At 39.2% G+C, this 24069-nt stretch overlaps 1 protein-coding gene across 1 annotated transcript; it reads left to right on the forward strand.

Annotated features, from left to right (window-relative positions):
- The first annotated feature begins 1016 nt into the window (after window positions 1-1016).
- Window positions 1017-23251, forward strand: LOC113109875 (phosphatidylinositol transfer protein alpha isoform). Its single transcript, XM_026273684.1, has 12 exons — window positions 1017-1228; window positions 10891-10921; window positions 16650-16795; window positions 18322-18413; window positions 19760-19767; window positions 20020-20094; window positions 20203-20286; window positions 20360-20437; window positions 20572-20682; window positions 21173-21295; window positions 21850-21934; window positions 22416-23251. Exons 1-11 carry the CDS (start codon window positions 1212-1214, stop codon window positions 21895-21897), a joined length of 813 nt encoding a protein of 270 aa, XP_026129469.1. The 5' UTR covers window positions 1017-1211; the 3' UTR covers window positions 21898-21934; window positions 22416-23251.
- The last annotated feature ends 818 nt before the right edge of the window (window positions 23252-24069 follow it).

Below are 24069 nucleotides of genomic sequence, written 5' to 3' on the forward strand. Positions count from 1 at the left end.
CAGTTCTATAATAGTTTATTTATTGATTTATTAAAAAGCATAATCAATTAAGAAAAACATTCAGTTGTGTTTTCTGATGAAATTGTAGCTCAACTGATATCACCAGAAAAATGCAAAACTAAACAAAACAAAACCATAACTAATGTTTTAATTTTTAAGATTGTTTTCTAATAATGGAAATCGTGAGATTGTGATTATTTCATAGACAGGCCTAGTTTTTAACAGTAACAAATGAAAATTATTTAGGCAAGTTACTTTAACAAGGAATATCATTTAATCTGAATACTTCTTTTATAATGTCACACTATTTATCTAACATCTTATAAAAATCAACATATCAACAGTTTTGTTCTGCTTTCTAATAACAGGAATCAATAATTGTGATTAATTGATAGACCTAACAGTAAACACATCTGCGTAGTTTTGGGGAAAAATAGATCATATTTTATTTTGGGTTTAGTACAAGTAATAACAAATTAATTATTTAATTTAGATATTTTCGATGTAATATCACATTTATTGTTCTCACATTGCATTAATGAGTCTTTATGTATGAAAACATAAAAAAACACGTATGCTATTATAAGCGGATTCTTAATTATTAGTTAGAAATCATATGAAAAATCCTATATACATAATCAGATTAGTCTAGCCTACTGCACAAATACATCTGGTTTTGAAATATTAAAAAAAAAAACAGTTAGGCCTATTGTGCTTTGAGAAACGCTTTGATGGAGGGCAGATCATAGCTACTGTAACTACAGGAAAATAATCGGATGCTGGGATCTGTCTCCAGATGTGCTATAAATAGACTGCACCAGTTTATCGTTACATAATTTGTGACAGATTACGTGAGCTATGATACAGAGAGCTACGGGACCACATCACACCAGCGACCACCTCAGACCAACCAGCGACGGTCGTCCCCGGGTATTTTTTTTAAATAAAGCATTAAATCTGACCACGATCAACATCATTCATGACGTCACCAGTACTATGTCACAGCATCAGGGCTTGTCGTTAACGCCCCCCTCGGCCCCGATCAGGAAGTGAATCTGTGGGAAATAGAAAAACGGTCCCTAGAATGACATAGAAGCGGGTGAGGTGGGGTTGACCGAGACACCGGGACTAACGCAGGACTCGACACCTATTTGGCTTCACCCAGGTGCAAAAGCACGTTATCTTTGGGAGGCATAAAAGCACCGGAGAAAATGCTGATTAAAGAATTGTAAGTGCAGCGTTATTTTTTTTTTTATATAGATCTAATTGTGTCGGGAGCATCCTCTGTCTGTCCATGCAGCTCAGGTACCAGAGGCCATGGGGACATTGTAAACTTGACTTTCTGACAGTTCACATTTAAAGCCCGTGATCGTAATTATTTTTCAGTTATTTAATAGACAAACGGCTTTGGTGCATATTAATCTATATACCGTTTTACACTTCGTGTATGTTTTAAAACGTGCCTGGGGTGCAATTATAACGTTACCTCTGAATATTGATATTTTTCATTAGGTTAAACGCTTTTGGGTGGATGTTTGGCACAGATATCTCATTCACCGAGTTTAATTGTCTCTACATTGTGTTATTGATACGCTCGTGAAGGTGAAACGGACCGAACTGAGCACACCGCGTTCCGATATTAAATGGCGCCTGTGTATTTATACTAATACTTTCAGAAACATCCCGTTCATTCATCACCAAGTGGCCACGATATTGCTTTATAGGCCTACACATTTTCGTTAAAACCATCCGCGCTTTTCAGAACGACTGGATCCGTTCACCTTGCGCACGTTTCATTGAACCACGCGACTAACTGACTTGATAATATACTCCAAACCTCCCCCGCCAGTCACCTTTGAAATATTAATAACCTTTCTTTGCCCACAAACACACAAGGCACCGTCAGAAAGGTCACTGAAACCATATGAGGCTTTCTATTCATCTCCAAACAGTGCTGATATAGATATATAACAGCCTCATTCAGAATCTTTTCTGACGTTCTTAATGAAAAAGAATTAAAAAAATACAGGCCTGTTATGTTTGTTGGATTAAGATGTTTTTTTTTAGTAGTGTACATATTTTTAAATTACTTTTAAAATAATTTCTGTTAGTAATTTACATTGAGCCTTATCCAGCAACACAAATCGTCTTTTGGCGCCCCTGTCGTCAAGCTATGGCAAAAACGGTTTCAACAAACACTAGCGGTAAGTTGTAGAAGCACTCTAATAAAGTAAAACATATGATAGTAGCCTTTGTGAAAGTTGCTTTGTTGATTAGCACACGATAAAGACAGCTAATGTCGATTTCTGTTCGCGTGCGTTACATTAAGCGCACTCTGAGTAACGTTAAACTACTTTGGTTACTGTGTAAACTTAGGGCACTTCTTATCTGGTTAGTCTGGGACACCATCATGTTTTCCTCAAAGTCCACATTTGTCCTTCAGAATACCTCTTTCTCCCGCTGTCGAGGTGTTCTTTCGTGCAGGAATGCGCGCGCACGTCTTCTGAATGACTCAGCCACGAGCTGAATCTCTTCAAAGCGCCGCTTTCGTGTCATACGTATCTCTCTGACGCCACTTTCAGCCAGGTCATGGAGATTTTAAGGAACGGAGAGGGGGTTCCGCAGAGAACGAGGTGTCCGTTATGCAGCATATGTAGTTTATGACTTTAAATAAAAACATTATCTTCATATCTGTAAACTAGCCTACTAAGAAAAACGAATGGCACGATTTTAAGAGGATCAGGTTGTCTTGGCTCTAAAAGTGGATGCTTGTACACCTCAGGTCCCTCAGAGTTTGCTGTCCATGGTACTTTGTGCTTTCACCAATGCACTATGTTAAGATTGTTTGTTTGTTTATTAAGTTTTTTACGCCATGTTAGCATCATGGCTATTTACATGGCAAAAAGGTTCAGTATCATCCATAAGTCCCTATCCATAAGATTAAACTCCAGGTGTCATGTTTATGTAATTATTACATGTTATTTAAATGTGTGAATGTAAAAGGGTGTTTAAAAATGGTAGTGGAATTAGATTTATATACTTAAATCTTGATATTTGTAATAGAAAATCCATGGATATTATGCATTAAGCTGTCTACATTTTTGTGCTTTTATTAGTCATCAGTGGTCTACTTTTTTGTGAGCTTAAGCAGTGACCTCTTGTTCTGTGTCTCTTTTTCACTGCTCTGGGGACACTTCCCTGTGATCTAGTTTACATCCAGGATCCAGACACAACGTCTGATGGGTCTCTTGGATATCTTAATTGCCATAAAGACCATTTTAGTCACACTTGGCCCACTGTCATTTTAATTTTACAATATATATGGGTGTTTCTTAAACACACTTCTGGCCTGTGGAATATATATATATATATATATATATATATATATATATATATATATATATATATATATATATATATATATCTTGCTAGTTTATTTCATTTGTCTCACTTACAATAACAATTCTGGGTAACACTTTAGAATAAGGTTCCATTAGTTAATGTTAGTTAATGTATTAATTAACATGAACAAACAATGAATAATACATTTATTACTGTATTTATTCATCTTCGTTAATATTAGTTAATGAAAATACAGTTATTCATTGTTAGTTCATGGTAATTCACAGTGCATTAACTAATGTTAACAAGCACAACTTTTGATTTAAATAATGCATTAGTAAATGTTGAAATTAACATGAACTAAGACTTATAAATGCTGTAGAAGGATTGTTCTTGCTTAGTTCATGTTAACGAAAGTAGTTAACTAACATTAACTAATGGAACCTTATTCTAAAGTGTTACCCAATTGTCACGAGTACGAACCCCGTGAGTCCCTCCAGAGGCCAGCAGAGGGCACCATCGCCCGAATACTGACACCTACAGGCATCCAAACACTCACTTACACTGATACGCACTACATTACCCAACAGCCCCGTACCTTGGACTGATCACCGGCCAGGTGTTCCATATCAGAGACTGCCATATAAGCCAGACCTTGGCGTCACCTCATTGCGAAGTCTTGTTTCTGCCACGGCTAACATTTCTGAGCGTTATACCCTGTCTTGCTATCCCAGTTGCCAACCCTTGATGATTATCGATCCTAGAACCTTTGCTGCCTACCTTTGAACCCAGATTGTAATACGGACTGTGATACTTGCTGGTTACCCCGACCCACTGCTTGGTATTGACTACGATTCTGATATCTCTACTATACTGTGTTTGCTGATCCTGACCCTTCGCCTGTACGACTACGAGTGTTCTAATAAAAGCTTGCAAATGGATCCCATGTCGAGTCTGTCATCATTACAGAAGACTTCGCCAGGACAAGATCCAGCAGCCCATGAACATCTCTGCACCAACCTGGCAGCTCAGGCAAGTCAGATCGCTGCTAATCAGCAACAGTTAAATCATCTTACCGCCGTCACGGAGGAATTGGTGAAGGCTATTCAGAATCTCCATAGTCCTGTTGTCACGACACCCGCGCCACAAGCGGCCGCCATTGCACATGCGGTTCCCACGCCCTCTCAGATTAACCCACGACTGGCTTTTCCTGAGAGATTCGACGGTGACCCTAACAAATGTAAAGGCTTCTTACTACAATGTTCGCTGTTTGTGGAACAACAACCCATGCTCTATTCCACTAACAACAGTAAGGTTGCCTTTGTTTGCTCGTTGTTAACCGGAAGGGCTCTTGACTGGATTACCGCTGTATGGCGCACGGATGGATCATCCTTCTCCTCCTTCAATGATTTCCTCACACGCTTCCGTGAGGTTTTCGATCATCCCAAGGAGGGAAAGAGTGCTGGCGAACGCTTGCTAGAGCTCTCTCAGGGGAGATCTTCAGCTGCTGAGTATGCTATGAACTTCCGCACATTGGCAGCACAAACGACCTGGGTGAGTGACACCTTAAAAGTTCTGTTTCGAAAGGGTTTAAGTCATGAGTTACAAACTGAACTAGCATGTCGAGATGAGGGGAGAAGTTTGAACGATTTCTTCGAGTTGACGATAGCAATTGACAATCTGCAGCGTTCACGTAAACCTCGCTCTCATGTCAGTACTGTCATTAAAGCAGCTCAGTCTGTCGAGGACTCTGAACCCATGCAAGTTAATACCTATCATCTCTCATCTGAGGAGAAGAATCGCCGCTTGGCAAATCGTCTATGTCTGTATTGCGGATCCCCTGGTCATCAACGAGTCAACTGTCCTTCACGTCCTTCATCTGTCTCATCCAAATTGGTGAGTGAATCCTTACACTCTCTCCATCCAGTAAACAGTGTATTTGTACCCCTGAAGCTGACCATTAACAACGTTCAAGTGACCACATTCGCTTTACTGGACTCTGGAGCGGCTGGGAATTTCATGTCAGCTGAGTTTGCAAGAACAAACAACGTATCATTAATACCCTGTGCTAACTCTCTGTCTGTAGCTACCATAGATGGTCGTCCACTGGGAACTGGTATCATCACTCACCTTACACAAAGTCTATCCGTCACAGCCGGTTTACTGCACCAGGAGGTCATTCAGTTCTACGTTCTGCCCACGTCTAATACACCCATAATTCTGGGACTACCATGGCTGAGACTGCACGATCCGCTAGTATCATGGAGGGAAGGTCAGATATTAAAGTGGAGTACTAAATGCCAAACAAAATGCCTGTCTACCGTTTCTCCTCTTCCAGTGCGCTCGTTGGCGATTAACAAGGAGTCATTCGAGGTTCCCAACCTACCAGCGGAATATCACGACCTCAAGGCAGCTTTCAGCAAAACCCAAGCAAACACCTTACCACCTCATCGACCCCATGACTGTGCTGTTGATCTTCTACCAGGTCACAATCCACCCAAGGGTCGTGTGTTCCCACTGTCACTCCCAGAAACCGAAGCCATGACTAAATACATCAAGGAGGAGTTGGAGAAAGGCTTCATACGTCCTTCCACTTCCCCTGCATCCGCTGGTTTCTTCTTCGTCAAAAAGAAGGACGGCAGTTTAAGACCCTGCATTGATTACCGTGGTCTCAACGAGATCACGGTGAAGTACCGTTATCCCCTTCCTCTGGTTCCAGCTGCATTAGAACAACTTCGCACAGCTCAATACTACACCAAGCTTGACTTACGCTGTGCCTACAACCTGATTCGCATCAGAGAGGGTGACGAGTGGAAGACGGCCTTTTCTACAACCAACGGTCACTATGAATACCGGGTTATGCCGTTTGGACTGGTCAATAGTCCGTCCATCTTCCAGGCGTTCATTAATGATGTCTTCAGGGACATGCTGAACAAGTTTGTTGTGGTCTACATTGACGATATTCTCATCTACTCCAACACCCTACAGGATCATATTCAACACGTCAGAACTGTGCTACAGCGCCTCATCGAACATCAACTGTACGCCAAAGCCGAGAAATGTGAGTTTCACACCACATCCACTACCTTCCTGGGTTATGTCATCAGTCCGGGGGGAGTTGCTATGGACGACAGTAAGGTCTCTGCTGTACTCAGGTGGCCAGAGCCTCAGACTCTCAAGGAGCTACAACGGTTCCTGGGATTCGCCAACTTCTACAGACGCTTTATCAGAAATTTCAGTACAGTCGTCAGTCCTCTCACTTCCATGATCAAAAGAGGTATCCATCGTCTCACCTGGGCCGAAGCCTCCCGTCAAGCCTTTAAGGAATTAAAGGAACGCTTTGTCACCGCTCCTATCCTGCATCACCCTGACCCCTCTCTTCCCTTCTTAGTCGAAGTTGACGCTTCCAATACTGGCATTGGGGCCGTTCTCTCACAACGACCAGGCCCTCAGGAGAGACTTCATCCCTGTGCTTTCTACTCACGCAAGCTCAACCCAGCGGAGAGGAATTATGATGTGGGTGATAGAGAACTGTTAGCCATGAAGGCAGCGTTTGAAGAGTGGAGACATTGGCTCGAAGGGGCTATTCATCCTTTCACCGTCTTTACTGATCATAAAAATCTGGAATACCTACGCTCCGCCAAGAGACTCAACCCACGCCAAGCCAGATGGTCCTTGTTCTTCTCCCGGTTCCAGTTCAATGTCACTTATCGCCCAGGTTCCAAGAATACTAAAGCCGATGCTTTGTCACGTATCCATGATGACGACCCTTCCATCTCTGTCCCCGAACGCATATTGCCCTTCCATGTGGTGGTTGCTCCCATCCAGTGGGATATCATGACTCTTATTGAACAACACAATTCACAAGAAGCACCACCAGCCGCCTGTCCACCGGATAAAACCTACGTACCTGCCCCTCACCGTGATCAGGTCCTGAGTCATATTCACTGTCTTCCTGCCTCCGGTCACCCCGGCATCACAGCCACACTCCATCTCCTCAAGAACCGCTTCTGGTGGGAGACCATTAACCCCGACACCATTAAATTCATTCAGAACTGTCAGACGTGTAACATGCACAAAACCCCTCGTCAACTGCCAGCTGGGCTCCTTCAACCTCTTCCTATCCCTCAACGACCCTGGTCACACCTTGCCATAGACTTCATCACAGACTTACCCCTATCCCAGGGTAACACGGTCATACTCACGATCATCGATCGATTCTCCAAGGCTTGTCGCCTCATACCTCTACCCAAACTCCCTACTGCTCTTCAGACCGCCGAACTCCTGTGTAATTGGGTGTTCAGGTTTTACGGCATACCTGACGACATCGTTTCGGATAGAGGCCCTCAGTTCACCTCTCGTTTATGGAAGGATTTCTTTCAAGCCCTAGGGGTCAACGTAAGTCTCACGTCTGGCTATCACCCCGAAGCCAATGGTCAAGTGGAACGCCTCAACCAGGAGCTCACTCGGTTCCTTCGCTCCTACTGCAGCTCCCATCAAGAGGACTGGTCTCGTTTTCTCCTATGGGCCGAATATGCTCAGAATTCCCTGATCAAGCCTTCCACTGGAATCACCCCCTTCAAATGCGTTCTAGGGTACCAACCACCCATGTTCCCCTGGTCAGGTGAACCCACCAATGTTCCCGCTGTTACTGATTGGCTTCAACGAAGCGAGGACACATGGAATCAGGCCCATGTACATCTTCAACAAGCTGTACGGCGCCTGAAGGAACAGGCCGACCGTCGTCGACGCCCTGGACACACCTACCAACCGGGTCAATGGGTCTGGCTGTCCACCAGAGACCTTCGGATGAGATTGCCATGCCGAAAGCTAAGTCCTAGGTACGTGGGTCCATTCAAAATCACACAACAAATCACTCCTGTGTCATTCCGCCTTGCTTTGCCTGACACATATCGTATTTCTCCCACTTTCCACATGTCACTGCTCAAGCCCGCTGCTGCCCCTGAGGAGGAGGGTGAGGGGAGGTCCCGTGAGCAGAGTCCCCAACCGGTTCAGGTGGAGAGCGAGGAGACCTATCAGGTGCGAGAGCTGCTTGATTCAAGACGTCGGGGACGAGTTCTCCAATACTTGGTTGACTGGGAGGGGTACGGTCCAGAGGAACATTCCTGGGTCAATGCCGAGGACATTCTTGACCCCAACTTAACCACGGATTTCCATAGAGAACATCCAGAGAAACCGGCCCCTCGACCTCGAGGAAGACCCCGACGTCGCCCTCCACCTCACGCCAGGAGGCGTTCGCAGGGAGGGGGCTCTGTCACGAGTACGAACCCCGTGAGTCCCTCCAGAGGCCAGCAGAGGGCACCATCGCCCGAATACTGACACCTACAGGCATCCAAACACTCACTTACACTGATACGCACTACATTACCCAACAGCCCCGTACCTTGGACTGATCACCGGCCAGGTGTTCCATATCAGAGACTGCCATATAAGCCAGACCTTGGCGTCACCTCATTGCGAAGTCTTGTTTCTGCCACGGCTAACATTTCTGAGCGTTATACCCTGTCTTGCTATCCCAGTTGCCAACCCTTGATGATTATCGATCCTAGAACCTTTGCTGCCTACCTTTGAACCCAGATTGTAATACGGACTGTGATACTTGCTGGTTACCCCGACCCACTGCTTGGTATTGACTACGATTCTGATATCTCTACTATACTGTGTTTGCTGATCCTGACCCTTCGCCTGTACGACTACGAGTGTTCTAATAAAAGCTTGCAAATGGATCCCATGTCGAGTCTGTCATCATTACACCAATTCTGTTATTTTGTCTTTTTTTCCTTAAAATGAAAATGGCCAACTAATTTGATAGCTATATTTTATAAACCCTAAATACAGACAATTAAACAATATCTTTACACTTTTGGTGCCATTCAACAAAATGATAGTGTGATTGAACATTCCATTTATAAAATTATCTTTATATTTACCTGAAATTTTCTTAATTTTCTTCACACATCATGTTACATAAAATTTGTAATTTTTATGACACTGTTGTCACATTGGTAAACAATACACTAACTTGTAAAAAAAAAAAGTTTTTTTTTTTTTTGGCTGTGTTACAAATTCTGACATAACTGGGAAAATATTAATTTGTGTACAAATATTTTTCACAGAATAAATATTGAAATGGTTTATGATTATTTAATTTCAGAATTAAAAGTCTGGCGTTAAGACAAGGCTAACATAATATATATATATATTAAACTTTCATATAAAAAATTAATCACAAAAAAATGTAAAATCATATGTAAACTTTCACATTATGATGTCTTAATCTCAAGGCGGATGCAGGGTTCTCCCACCCCCCCCCCACATATTTAGTCAAATAGCAATGCTTACCTACAGCTGAATATTGAATTTCACAATCTATTTGTAGACTTGATTGTCTCGTTACCGAAACAATAAGTAAATCCTTTCTTATACATCAAAATGCAGCCATGCGGGCAAAGGCATTTATAATGCAGAAAGTAGCCTGGGTGTCATGGAGGCAGAGCACATGAGACACCAAATCCAGCACGGTGACCGATAGTCCCTGTTCAGGACACAGACAGCACTAAGGAGGGCAAGGTGACTCCTGCTATTAGCAGATGCTAACAGCAAACAGTAAAACACACCTGTGCGACCATGCCGTTTGATAAATGGTGAAACTTCCCACTGAGTTTATGAAGCATCTGATATATGGTGATGACAGAAATTCCCTCAAGTGTAAAATGACTATATACTGCAAAATCTTGTTAATAATCAGTATTCTTGACTTGTTTAAAATATCAGAAATTTTCATTAAAGCATGGACTTCTTTGTCAACGATCTTGTCAGACATTAAAGGTGGACCTGGTCCTTGACTTCCTGACAAGCCCATGCTTCATATCAGAGAAGCCATCATAAGTCAGATGTAGTCAATCCTGAGGTGTGTGTGTGTGTGTGTGTGTCCATGTCATAAGGCAGATAATGAGAGAGCTGTGCTGGAATGGAGCGCAGTAGTAGTGTTGTCTTACCCCTGAGAAGTATTGATCATATATGCGAGCTGCACAGAGTTTGGTACACTGCCAACTTCCATCTAGATGTGCTTGACAAGGAATAGCTTTTATAGGTTTGTTAATATAAACAGATTGAGACTGTATTCTGATACTTTACGCCACTAAATATAACGTGTTGAAGAGACAAAGCCAAGCAGGTCTAGATGATATATATTTATTTTATATATAGTACATATTTTATATTAAAATATATGTATACTGTTCAAAAGTTTAGTGTCATTAAGGTTTTGCAAGGGCACGTTAAGCGTACCTCTAATACGCTAATATATATATATATATATATATATATATATATATATATATATATATATTCCATGGCAGTTGCATTTTGTGGTTATATTTTATGAAATTATCAAAATAGTGGGTGAATAAAAATCCTATCCATTTGTGGAGTTTTAGAAACATGATGGTAATAGCTATAATAATATAGCAAACATGCTTATTATTGGTAGATTTGAAATAATTAGTTTTTCTTGTTCTCTTGCAGTCGAGTGATCCTACCGATTTCTGTGGAGGAGGTAAGTGTAAATTGAGTGTGTGTGTGTGTGTGTGTGTGTGGGCTTGTGTACCGCACACAGTGAATACTTGTAATGACACTGGACGCAAACATTGTTTTGGTCTGTGTGTGTGTGTGTGCGGTGTCAATCGCTGATTTGCATGTGTTGACTTCAAATGACTCAGTCTTAGCTGCTTTTGACAGCAGAGAAGTCACGATGCATTTTCGTGATGCTTTCCATGTGCACTAAGCCACAGATCTGCACACCGCTCTGTCATTTAGTCTCTTATGACTCAGTTATCTCAGCAAGAGGATGAATCTTTCTCCTCTCATGCTGTTTGATCCCATACAGCCCGTGCTGAAACACTAATGCATCATTTCTTTCAGTATGTGCCAATATTAATAGCTGTGCTTTTGGCCTTGTCAGCAGTTCTCACATCTTTCCTTCCTCTCGGTCTCTCATTCTTTCCTCTGGCCCCATTCAGACTGAGCATTCCCTGTATCTCCCAGTCTCCTCATTTCCCATGATCCTCTAGCGTGTCATTCTATTCAGTGAGCTGGTCGTGAATATCTAACGAGTTACCTGATACCACGTCCTTCTGCTTCTCTTTCTCTCAGCTCTTCTCATCGTCTAGGCTCAAGCACTTTTGGGATCTGTAAAGAAACAAAATTTAGACTTTCACATTTATGCTTCTGAGGTGGCAAAATGGGGAAGTGACTGCCATGATTATCAGTTTATTTTAAGAAATAACCACATTTTCTAACCACAAATCAGAATCAGAATATGCTTTATTCGCCAAGTGTGCTTTTTGCCTGAACAATGACTGACGGCTGGAATTTGCTGTTTTGTCAAGTTTTGCAAATATTACTTACTGCAATTTTAAAAGGAATAAATCACCCCCAAATTAAACAGATTTGGAGAAATTTTGCAATTTCCATAGGTGGTACTGTTCCCAACTTGGGCATGGATCCTCAGATCATGTTGTTGATAAAGTGTACCAAGTTTAATTTCAATTGATCAAAGTTTGACCGAGATACAGCCTCTGAACCAATTTTGGGTCAATACTGTTAAGTTTGTAACACCATTCATTTTGAACAAAGATGAATATAAAAAATCTGTTAAGTCATTTATGTGCAGCTCGGCCCGAAGATCATCTGAGCCAATTTAAAAGGGGGCAAATTTTGAAGGATTAGCAGCGTAAAGCATAACAACAATGGAAAACTATATTCAAAATGGCCACTACTTTAATGGATGGTGTCTTAATGTAAGCTATTGGATATGATCAGCATGAGGAGAGTAATTAATCTGAATCAGGTGAGAAATATGCAAACATCAAGCATTGTTTACTAGTGAAAACAGTACAAAACAGTTTTAAACAAATATGTCTGTGAATATTGATGTAAGAGGACAAGAGACAGACTTTTTCACTGGAGGAAACGTTACGATGAATTATGGACAGAAGCATCAGTTTAAAGTTAAAATGCTTTGATGGATTTGTTTCTTACAAACTTGCTGCTTTTTACTTCACCAGACATTATTGATGGACTTGTATCATGTGGATTACTTTTGCATTATTGTGACGTTTTCATCAGCTCTGTTGGCACCCATTCATCATCCACTGGTGAGCAAGTGATGGCCTGTGGGTGAATTTTCAGCAATTTTCAGCAAATTTCAGCTATTCTAGCTATTAATAAACTATTCCTTTTAAGATCTACTCACATAATTAAATATCTGATCACATACATCACCTCAGTTGCCTTTAGACTACCTGACTCCAGCTTCTCATGTCTATATAAATCATATCCTAGTAATTTCCTAGTAACTTTGGACCGACATGAGCATGTGGGATCTGCCCTGGGGGCAAACCCTTATCTGGGCCGGATTATGCAAATTAAAGGGCTGCTTCCACCTTGTGAGGCCTCTCTTTTCATCTGCACTCATTTTTACATACCTCAGCTTATTCAGCAAAAAAGTACTTTGAGCCAAGATCCATTTGGATAATAGTCTAATCAGTTCTGTCACATAAACTATGTCTAGGACGATACATTTTAATGTCCTGTCAGGTCAGAGTCTCCTCCTAGCACCAAGTGGGAGTTTAAAAGGTTAAAAAGGAGCTTTTGCATAGCATTGCATTCATTAAGACTGCACAATTAAATGGATGTTGAGCAGATTCGATTTAAATTGGGTTGAATGAACCAAGGCTGGGTGAGCATATCTAGTTTCACTCTTTCATCATCATTTTCATTGATTAGTGTATTTTCAGAGTAATGATCCTTATTGTTGAAACGCTGTCATTAGCATGAAGAGATTGCAGATAAAATATGATTGGCTGCTTCAGTGCCATTACTGGAAAATGGACATTTAAGGGAAGCCATTTCATTTATAAAGGTTGATCTATATTTCATTGAGGCCCAGATGAATATGTACATAGATCTTGAAAAGTATAGTTTCACTGCAATAGTTTTAAATGCTGTATAAACTATTAAGTATTCTTATAAGCCTATATCACATGAGCAAGAGTATTGTAATTTCAGGAACACTATAATTATATTGATTATAATTGCAACAGTTCAATAAAGTGAAAGTGAAGTGACATTCAGCCAAGTATGGTGACCCATACTCAGAATTTGTGCTCTGCATTTAACCCATCCGAAATGCACACACACAGAGCAGTGAATACACACACACACTGTGAGCACACACCCGGAGCAGTGGGCAGCCATTTATGCTGCGGCGCCCGGGGAGCAGTTGGGAGTTCGATGCCTTGCTCAAGGGCACCTAAGTCATGGTATTGAGGGTGGAGAGAGAGCTGTTCATGCACTATCCCCACCCACAATTCCATCCGGCCCGAGACTAGAACCCACAACCCTTCGATTGGGAGTAAAACCCTCTAACCATTAGGCCACGACTTCCCCCAAAAAAGAAGCTAATATCAACCTTCATTCCAATATGGAAGAAAGCTATATGCTGTCAAAGTTTAAGTTTTCTTTTAAGACTTAGCCGCTATATATATATATATATATATATATATATAAACAATTAGAATAACAGTACAGTAAACCTTTATGAGTATGATAAATTATTATAAACCTTTACTATTGTGCCTAAAAGCAAAACATTGTCAGTTACTTGTATACGCAAGTTTAACAGTCCCAAACAAAGTCTAAGTAGAAGTATTGCGCACCTCAGAGCAAGACACAGTAGTGTATTTCGTTCCCGAATTAATTTTAAAATGAATCGGTTGAGTGAATGATTCAGTGACTCACTCACTTTTTCATTGCTAAATGAATTAAAGTTTCGAATCAATTGTTTAAATTAATGATTCAAACTCGCACATAAAGACAATCACTTATCTTATTTTATTTGTATTAACCCTATGAAGGTACTTAAAAATATTTTATTTAACCTTTAATCAACATCAGGAACCAGGATATGAGGTTAATTCCTCTCATTGGAAATTTTGCTCTCTGTGCCTCCCATTTTCATACAATTCCCAGAATTGGTCATTCATCTTAATGCTTGCAGATACAAATAAAAAAATGATAAATGGATATTTAATTTTTATTTTATTTATTTTTTAGCACTGAAAGCATAGAGGAGCTCTTGTCAGATAAGCACACATGAATTAAATCCCTGATCCTTCATCAGCTTTCAGGAGCCTTAAAGACACATTTTATTTGGCGGATGTTGTTTCAAGCAAGAGGGCAAAATGCTATTTCTGGAGTCCATTCATTCAGCAGGGAATGATGGATTAAGAAAGATTACTTGCTTAAGGGCAGTTGGGCAGTTTATGCCCCCTTATGACGCTCGCTTATTTATACCCTTCTTCCTTTTCGTGTTTAAAATCACACACACACACACACACACACACACAAACATCATAAGCTGTCTGTCATTCTGGACTGGACTGACATCTTCTGTTAGCCTGTCGATTAGTCTGAGCTCAAATCTTTTAGCCTGTCCATCACCATCAGTGAACTATAATCAGAGTTTAACCGTACCACACACATCACATGCTGCTCATTCAAAAAGATTACAGTTTTGTGCATTGTCTCTTTAAAAATAGACATATGGCATGCTGATACAAAAAACTGCACATCCACTGCAGACGAAACCCTATTAGACGCTGTGTGTGTGGTCTGCAGAGAGAGTGGGATGAAAATGTGTGATATAGGTTGGATTTTCGTAGAGTGCTGCAAAGTGACGCATTCTGCTACTGGTTTTTGATTGGCAGAGGAATGATGACACTGCATGTAGATACAGAACCACATACATAGTCCCACACACTACACAGGAAGCATCAAAATCATCCATCGATCATCTATATATCTATGTATTTATGTATCCATCTATGTCTGTATGAATGCATGTATATATCTATCTATGGAATGGAGTGTGTCACTGCACTCTCCTCCCTTTTTCTTTTTCTCCCCTTTTCTCCTCTATCTGTCATTCTCTGGTGCCAACTGGTATAAAAAGGCAGTCTGCTTTGTGTCGTCATTTTTTCCCCTCTGTTTGGTCTCTCTCTGTCTCTCTCTCTCTCACACACACACACACATACACACAGACAAAATGCTTATTTGTGATGGATGGTGTGTTTAGGGATGAATGCCTACATTTAAACAGTCTGGCTGTTTCTAGGTAAGATTCTGGAGGTGTTTTAGCTCGAGTTTTTGCTGCTGGCTCAGCTTAGACTCGTGAGTAGAGGCTGCTGACAGTGGAAGCATGTCAGGACACTAAATCTCTTAGTCTAACACACTCAATCTGCGCACTCAATTTTTTATTTACTGGCATTGATGGTTCCAACTTCTATGAAGATCTATGTTCTTCTAAAAAATTATATGAAAACACGCTTTTTGGTACAACATAAGACTATTTATTTACAGGTTTTCTCTTTATATACTCATGCATTCAGATATGTTCATTGTGAATGTTTATATATATATATATGCTTGATTATTGTAGGGTTATAATCTAAATTGCTTTAGCAAAATCTAAATGTCAACTTTTGCATCTTTAGTTTGCAGATCCTCCTTTTAAATGGAAAATTATTGTCATTATTAGTAGATTAGACTAATGATACAACCCAAAACTTGTTCTATTTCAATAAATTTGATAATTTGCCAGTCAGAAAGTGAGTGAGATTGTTGATTCATTTACCAACAGTTCAGTGTAGGATTTGATAGATTCAAACCTCTCACTGAAATCTTTGAACTATTCTTTTAAAAATAGATCAAAGGGGTCATTAGTTCAGGACTGCATTGTACCACACTATATGGATTCAATAAAAAAAGAACAATTTCATTAAAATCATTAAATCATTCAGGAATCAGATTAAACAGTTCCCCAAGTAAGACTTCTCTTTCCTTTCCTTATTTTTTTGGAATGCAACATTCAATGCAGACTGCAATCTCACATCCTCCTATTATGAATGTGATGCACTAAAAAGTCCTTGTGCATGTGTCAGTGCATGTGTCATGCATTTGCAGAGTCTTTTTGCAGTGTTTACTGTGTATGATGTGTGTTTGTGTGTGTTTATGTTCTAACTATATTCTCTACAGGATTATATGTGATTAAGATATGAAAGTAGCCATTGTTTATTCAGCATGGATCAACAGAAGAGGAGTGAAACACACACACACACACAGAGGGAGGGAGAGAAACAGAGTGACACAAAAGAATAGACAATAGTGATCAAACACGCTAATGAAGTTTGAGATTGTGAAATGTATTTCTGTGTGTCTCATAGTATCAGGTCGGGCAGCTGTACTCAGTAGCGGAGGCCAGTAAGAACGAGACGGGTGGAGGAGAGGGCGTTGAGGTCCTGAAGAACGAACCATACGAGAAGGATGGAGAGAAGGGACAGTACACACACAAAATCTACCACCTGCAGAGGTACTGACACTTACACAAACACACAGACACATAAGTGTATTAATAAAATGTGCTAGATTCATGTAAAAAAGAAAAAAAGAAAAAAAAAATAGGTTCATCATTTACACATCCTCAAGTTGTTACAAACCAGTATGACATTGTATCTTCTACAAGTAAAGAATTTTAGCAGAATGTCCAGGGTTTTTTCCTTCTTCATACAATTGAGTTGATCTCAAATAATGACAAAAAGCACCATAGAAATGCTGTATTGTAAGTTCCTCACTGAAAACTATAAAAATGCTTTAGAACACTTAAAATATGAATGATATGGACTACCTGTATGCACTTTTATGATGCTGTTCTGACATTTTGGTGCTGTATTTTCTTTATTTGCTTAATTTTCGGTTACCCAATGCTTTAAAGTGGTAGTGCACTCAAAATACTTACTTTTTTCAGATGAATCCAATTGCAGTTATATTTTAAAAAGTCCTGGCTCTTTCAAGCTTTATTATGGCAGTGGGTGGGTGTTGTTTTAGTAGTCCAAAATAGTCCAAAAGACGTCCAATAAATTGCATCCATCCATAATAAAAAGTGCCTCACATGCATCCGGGGGGTGAATAAAGGCCTCCTGTGGCATATTTAAAATTTGATAAACAGTAATCTTTAATTCTTGCTGTCATTCGCACATTCATAATTGAATGCCGTTCCAGCGGATGACGTAGGACGTCAGCGGAAGTTAGAGCTGTGTGAGATCATATGGCCTACACCTAGGATGGCTTAAAGGGATACTCAGCCCAAAATGAAACCTTTGTCACTAATCACTTACCCCCATGTCGTTTCAAACCCGTAAAAGCTTTGTTCATCTTCGGAACACAATTTAAGATATTTTGGATGAAAACCGGGAGACTTGTGTCTGCCCCATTGACTGCCAAGTAAACTACACTGTAATGGTCCAGAAAAGTATTAAATACATAATCAGAATAGTTAATCTGCCATCAGTGATTCAACCGTAATATTATGAAGTTCAGCGCCGGTGACACAAAAGAGTATTCTGTTTCAGCCTTGCTAAACAGATTCCTGTTTTTGTTCAAATAAACAGTCAATGGGACAGTCACAAGCATCCCGGTTTTAATCCAAAATATCTTAAATTGTGTTCTGAATACAAACAAAGCTTTTTTATGGGTTGGAACGACATAGGGGTAAGTGTTGAATGACAAAAGGTTCATTTTGGGGTGGAGTGTATCCCTTTAAGGGTGAGTAGATCATGGGGTAATTTTAATTTTTGGGTGAACTAACCCTTTAAGGTGACAGTGTGTGATTAAAAAAATAAAATAAATCAATTTTCAAACAGATTTCCAAAATATCTCTCTTGTCTTTTATTGGTCAGACAAGCAGATAGCCCCACCCCAAACCTGCACCAGAGCCACCGTTGCTATGCTGAACTAGTTAAATTGCTCAAACAAACTAAAATTTGGAGAAAGTATTAAAAAAACAAAAAAATTCTGTTTATTTTAGTCTACGTCTCATTTGCATTCTTGCTTTTTCAGTAAAGTCCCGTCATTTGTACGGATGCTTGCACCAGCGTCAGCACTGAACATTCATGAGAAAGCTTGGAACGCCTACCCATACTGCCGTACAGGTAACACACACACACACACAAACACACACACACACACTTAACAGCTAAATTTCTTCTCATGTACTCATTCTTTTACTTGCTTTCATATTATGTCTTCCTATCGGTTTCTCCTCTTCTCTTTTCTGTCACTGCATTTGCGGGCACTGAATAATTCACTGTTTGAGCTGAGCAGGAGTAGAGTTACAGCACAGGAAACTGAGATTATATTGACACATCCCCTTCATATAATTCTCACAGCCGCAAAGATGACAGTCTGCCCATCAAGATATTTCTAAATCTCACTGCAGTGCTTAAAACAAACTGAAGTCTACAGTTTTTTTTTCTGAATAAATGTAAAATGCTGATAAGACAAGTATTGAGCTATACTGAATTTGTTGAATGATTTAATAATATAAATACTGTAATAAATCAAAATACAATTATTGCAACTAATTACAATTATTTAATTAATTAGCAAAACTGCTAGAAGAAAGAAATGTGTTTTTCAGTTATTGTTCAAGTCAGGGTGTCTAGATACTGTTACATTGGTATTCAATTAAGAGCCAAGAGCTTTACCTTCTACAGTTTCTTCACAGGAAAAGCTCCAAACATCTGTTTCAGGAGCCAATATGGATTTTTTTTTTTTTTTGCAAATTACAAAAGTCAGCAACCTCATTTTATCTTACCTTGTAAAATTAATAAATAATAGATCTCAAAGTTGTAATAAAATGGAAGCACTGATAGATATTTTTTTTCTGTATTGTGGTTTACATATGAGTGTTACAGATTATTGAAAAATAAAATAATCCATCGGTTGCTGATTTTGTGGAGTTTGTGGGGTTGATTGAGGAGAAACTGGGTTTAATAAACACCTAAAGACATGACAGTTATGACATTCTGATTAAAAATTTCACTGTCATATTTAAATAATTACAATAATAAAGCATGCATAGACTAATCATTCACAATAAAATAAATAACATGCATTTGAGAAATAGATTCATTCTAATTTTCATTTTATTTCATGCTAATAGCATCAGGTTAAAAAGCATTAATGTGAAGTTAAGTTGCACAAAGTGAACGGATTTACTGAGCTTTTTGACTGAGACTATGAAACCTACAAAGCTTATCATTGTATTATGAAAATTTATGAGTAATGATTCATGGTCCGCATAGAACTGATGTAGAGTTTGAATATGGATTTTATTTCAGTAGGTTTACTTCCAGACAAATATGGGCTAAAATGAGATTAAATCAAGTTAGAAATGGTCTCAAATGAGATTTGGTGTATTCTTAAACATAAATGATCTAATTCATACCTTATTTTCTCCCCCCCCCCCCATTGTCTTTCCTGCATCACCCTTCAGTAATTACTGTAAGTATACAATCTTTGCAAGAACACAAATAAGTCATATTCATTCATATGAATGATCAAACATGTTAAACATATCGATGTACATCACAAGCACATACATACCGATCACTCACTGTTTGACTGAAAGAGGAGACAGTAACTTTAGCTGGACTGAAAGCAGAGAGCGCAGATGCCTGTACAGGATATGTCACTGTGGATTCTGTCCTTCAGGTATGGTTTATCAATTTGTTCACTGATTATCTGTGTTTTTAGAATGAGTATATGAAAGAGAACTTCCTCATCAAGATCGAGACGTGGCACAAACCCGACATGGGACAGCAGGAAAATGTGAGTATAGGTCAAGTAGTAGATTATTTGTGCCTGAACTCCACGATTTGATGCCAAACTTAACAATGATGTTCTCAAGTATGATAGTTCTGTTCTTCTTCTTTACAGGTTCACGGTCTAGACCCAGACACCTGGAAGAAGGTGGAGGTGGTGTACATAGACATCGCAGACCGGAGTCAGGTGGAGCCAAAGGTGAGCTTTACTTAGCTAAAATAGCTTCCTTTTCCAGTTAGTTTCTAATCCGATCAGTGCTGTCTCTCTGTAGGACTATAAACCAGATGAAGACCCGACTAAGTTTAAGTCTGTAAAGACTGGAAGAGGGCCGCTCGGTCCGGATTGGAAGGTGATACATTTTTAACCACCTCTAATAGCTTTGTGCTTGTATGAAATTCGTGTAAATGTAGTAAGTGCATGCTTGATGTATGAGTGGGAAGCTTATTAATGAAAAATTATATTCAAATGCTTAATTGTGTGTAGAAAGAGCTACCTAAAAGGACCGACTGCCCACACATGTGTGCCTACAAACTGGTTACTATCAAGTTCAAGTGGTGGGGCCTGCAAAACAAAGTGGAAAACTTTATTCAAAAGGTCAGTGTGATTGATTAAACTGTTGTTATTTTAAGTTACTATCATATTAAATTATTTAGCATTTTGACCATGTTTAGTGCGTGTTCTTGGACTGATTGTCTTTGATTTATCTGCGCAATATAAAGACTTCTTTTTTTTTTGGCCACCAGTCATACAGGCTTTATTGGGAAAGGTTGCAATTTTTGTCTTGTCTGTTTCAAACTTTTTTATAGTCAAAAAATTAAATCTATGATTTACCTATGTAAATGAATTCATATTTTTATTTGACAAGGACACATTAAATTGATCAAATGAGAAAGTAAAAGATTTATATTCATATTTAAAATTGGACGTATTATTTTTGGACGACATATTTAAATTGGACGATTGGACGACATTGGACGACATATTTAAAATTGGACAATTAAAATTGGACAAGTTTTATGTAAATAAAATCAGTTCAAAATTCACCTCCCAAAATGAATTTTGGACCTCTTTCTCGCTTTAACAGCAAGAGAAGCGCTTGTTCACTAATTTCCACCGGCAGCTGTTCTGTTGGATTGATAAATGGATCGAGCTGAACATGGACGACATCCGCAGAATGGAGGAAGAGACCAGGAGGGAACTGGATGAGGTCAGATGAAATGCCCTCAAATGTACATTTCAGTTATTCCTCAGAACTGTAGTTCAGTTTGAACCAGCCTTTATATGATAATGATACATTTAGTCAGTTAGACAAACAATCGAACTGCTCCGGGATACCTTCTTGAGGAATTCACAAACAGCAGAATTCATTTATTGCGAGATTGAGTTGTTGTTTGTGTTTGTCTGGTGTTTTGAGTGTCACCACAAAATGTCCCACTACACAAAGACAATAACGTGTATCAAGGCAGATGAATAATTGAATGTAGCCTATAATGAGGTCCAGTCGCTGCGAACAAAAGGGGCAACAGAGTGGAGCAGGTCACAGTTCAGCGAATGAGTGACGTCATGTATTAGCGGGATCCCCAGTTTCACATGCTTTGCAGGAATATCCCAGAAATCAGTGTCTCCTCCTTGACTCCCTCAAATGATCTGTAGTCCCAAAGGATAGGAAAAATCAGGATAAGTCCTTCTTGAATCACATTTGTAGGCTATTGTTCTTCCACAAGGAGCTATTCACTTTCTGTACGCATGCATGTCTTTCAGATGAGAGTGAAGGATCCAGTGAAAGGCATGGTGGCTCTTGAAGACTGAAGCTGCTGTGTGTTCCTGGATGCTGCGGTTCAGAAAGGTAATTCACAATCTTTAGCGCCCCCTAACGTCATTTATCTAAAACAGCAAATGATTAAAAAAAAAGAAAAGAAACAAAAAAAGATAGATTTCCTAGTATGTGGACGCAATATATGGGCTATGTTTGGGATAGCATATTCACATTAACAATGTTGGGAGTACAGTATACACAGAATACTAAACTTAAATTTTAGTGCCAAAAATAAAAATAATTTTAAAAAGAAAATGTGATAAAATTGTATTTTCAAGATGATAACTGTACGCCACGACTCTTTGCAAAATAAAGTAAGATTTGAAAAGTGCCTTTCTGATTACAATAATAATAATAATAACCTTACTGACCCCAAACCAATGAATAGTAGTATGCACTGGACAGTATTCAATCAGTAGCATGTTATCATGACTGTTGCGTTTAACCTTTAAAGTAATTGAATATTCTTGTTCTCTCTCTCTGTCATGTCATTTCCTGTGACTCTTCTCAGATCAGACCTGAACTACTGGAGACCAGCAGCATCACTCCCCCCAATCAAATCAAAGCAACATGTCTTTTTAATCATAATCAAAGTCCTTCATCCAGCTCTTTTGGTGCAGTTTGTCCTGAGCAACCTTCATATCCTCCTTTCAGTCTGACAGTGGAGCACACTGACTAGTTAAATAAGCTATTATTCCGGTTCTAATATCATGCCCAGTTTATGAAGTCTACCTACTTAAACAATTACAGGGACGATCAGCAGTTCGTCATTTATGATGTCAGATCATTAACTTAATAAGTGGAGCTCGGCAGAATTGTGTTTTAAGATGAGTTTAATGTAAAGCAGATGATATTTGTGTGTGTGTATATTCAGAATATCTACTGGCAGTTGAATTATTGTGACAGATGTATAAACAGGGTTAAGTAATTATTCTTCTTATTTTTTTTTTTGTGTGGACCAAGCCAGTTTTCCTTGTTTTGTTCCAATCTGTAGTGATTTGTTTTAATTTCATTTTAGCCATTTTTTAACCTATTTACCAGCTGATCCAAGGTGTAAGTGTGTCTCTTTATAGTGTAGTAGGCTACTGTACAATCACAGTCGTGTCAGCCTGGCCATTAATTTATTCGTAACATGGATTATGGACTGCAAGTACAGTTCATATTTAAATGCAAAACCCAGTTTATTATAATCAGCTGATCGAACAGTATCACATGTTTGAAATAAGCTCAAGTTAAAAGTATTCTTGTTTGTTAATCAGTCAATATGAATGGTTTCATTGTCATTTCTTCCAGTTTCCTTGTGTGTGCTATTTTAGTCAAGTTATTATTATTATTATAATTTTTTTTTTTTTTTAAATAAAAAAGACAGGTGTACAGTAGCTGTAGCTCGCCCTTCCCTTGGTTGTTTTTGATTGGTTTACAAGATCAGGCCCCTCCCTTTTCTTTAGTCAGCGACTGACTGACTGACTGTCTTTGAAAGAACTTGAAGAGGCGACACTAAACCATTTAGTCTTGACATCTTTCATAAAAGGTCTATTATTAATATAGAAACCTTTTTTTTTCCTGACTATTTTGTCGCCACCAGATGAGGTGCTCAAGGAGGATATTTTACGTTATGCACATATTTTATAAATGTACAATTATTTTCGTCTCACCTCCTCTCCATTTTATTAAAGGATCGATTACCGTACTTCCCCTTTTATAACATGTCTTGAGGATAAAGACACATTTATCCAGATATTAGCAATAATACCTCCTTTGAAAAAACCTTCCAATCAACATGATGTGAGATAGTGACTTTAGAAGTGTATAATCCATTCCCTCTCCGAATGTTGCGTCATTAGGACTTTAATACAAATATATTCTCACTTCCAATCGCTCCTAGTATTATTGATTTGGAATCGAGTAAGGAAGGTGAAATAGATTGAGTATGGGTTTTTAAATCAGTCTTTTCTTAGTAAAGTGATGTGTGTATGGATGTATGTTCGTCTGAAGTTCTCAGTGTTTCTTGTTTTCACGTGAGGGACATTCGACATGTAATTACAATGAAGGTTTACACCCTTGTGTTTCTTTCCGCCAATGCTCAGGACCCATTAATGCACACCTAAATTCACTCTGACGAGAGTTAAATTATTCTTGTAGAATTACATCGAATTCTTTGAAAT

The sequence above is a fragment of the Carassius auratus genome, chromosome 10 (genome assembly GCF_003368295.1).
Source record: "Carassius auratus strain Wakin chromosome 10, ASM336829v1, whole genome shotgun sequence".
NCBI lineage: Eukaryota > Metazoa > Chordata > Actinopteri > Cypriniformes > Cyprinidae > Carassius > Carassius auratus.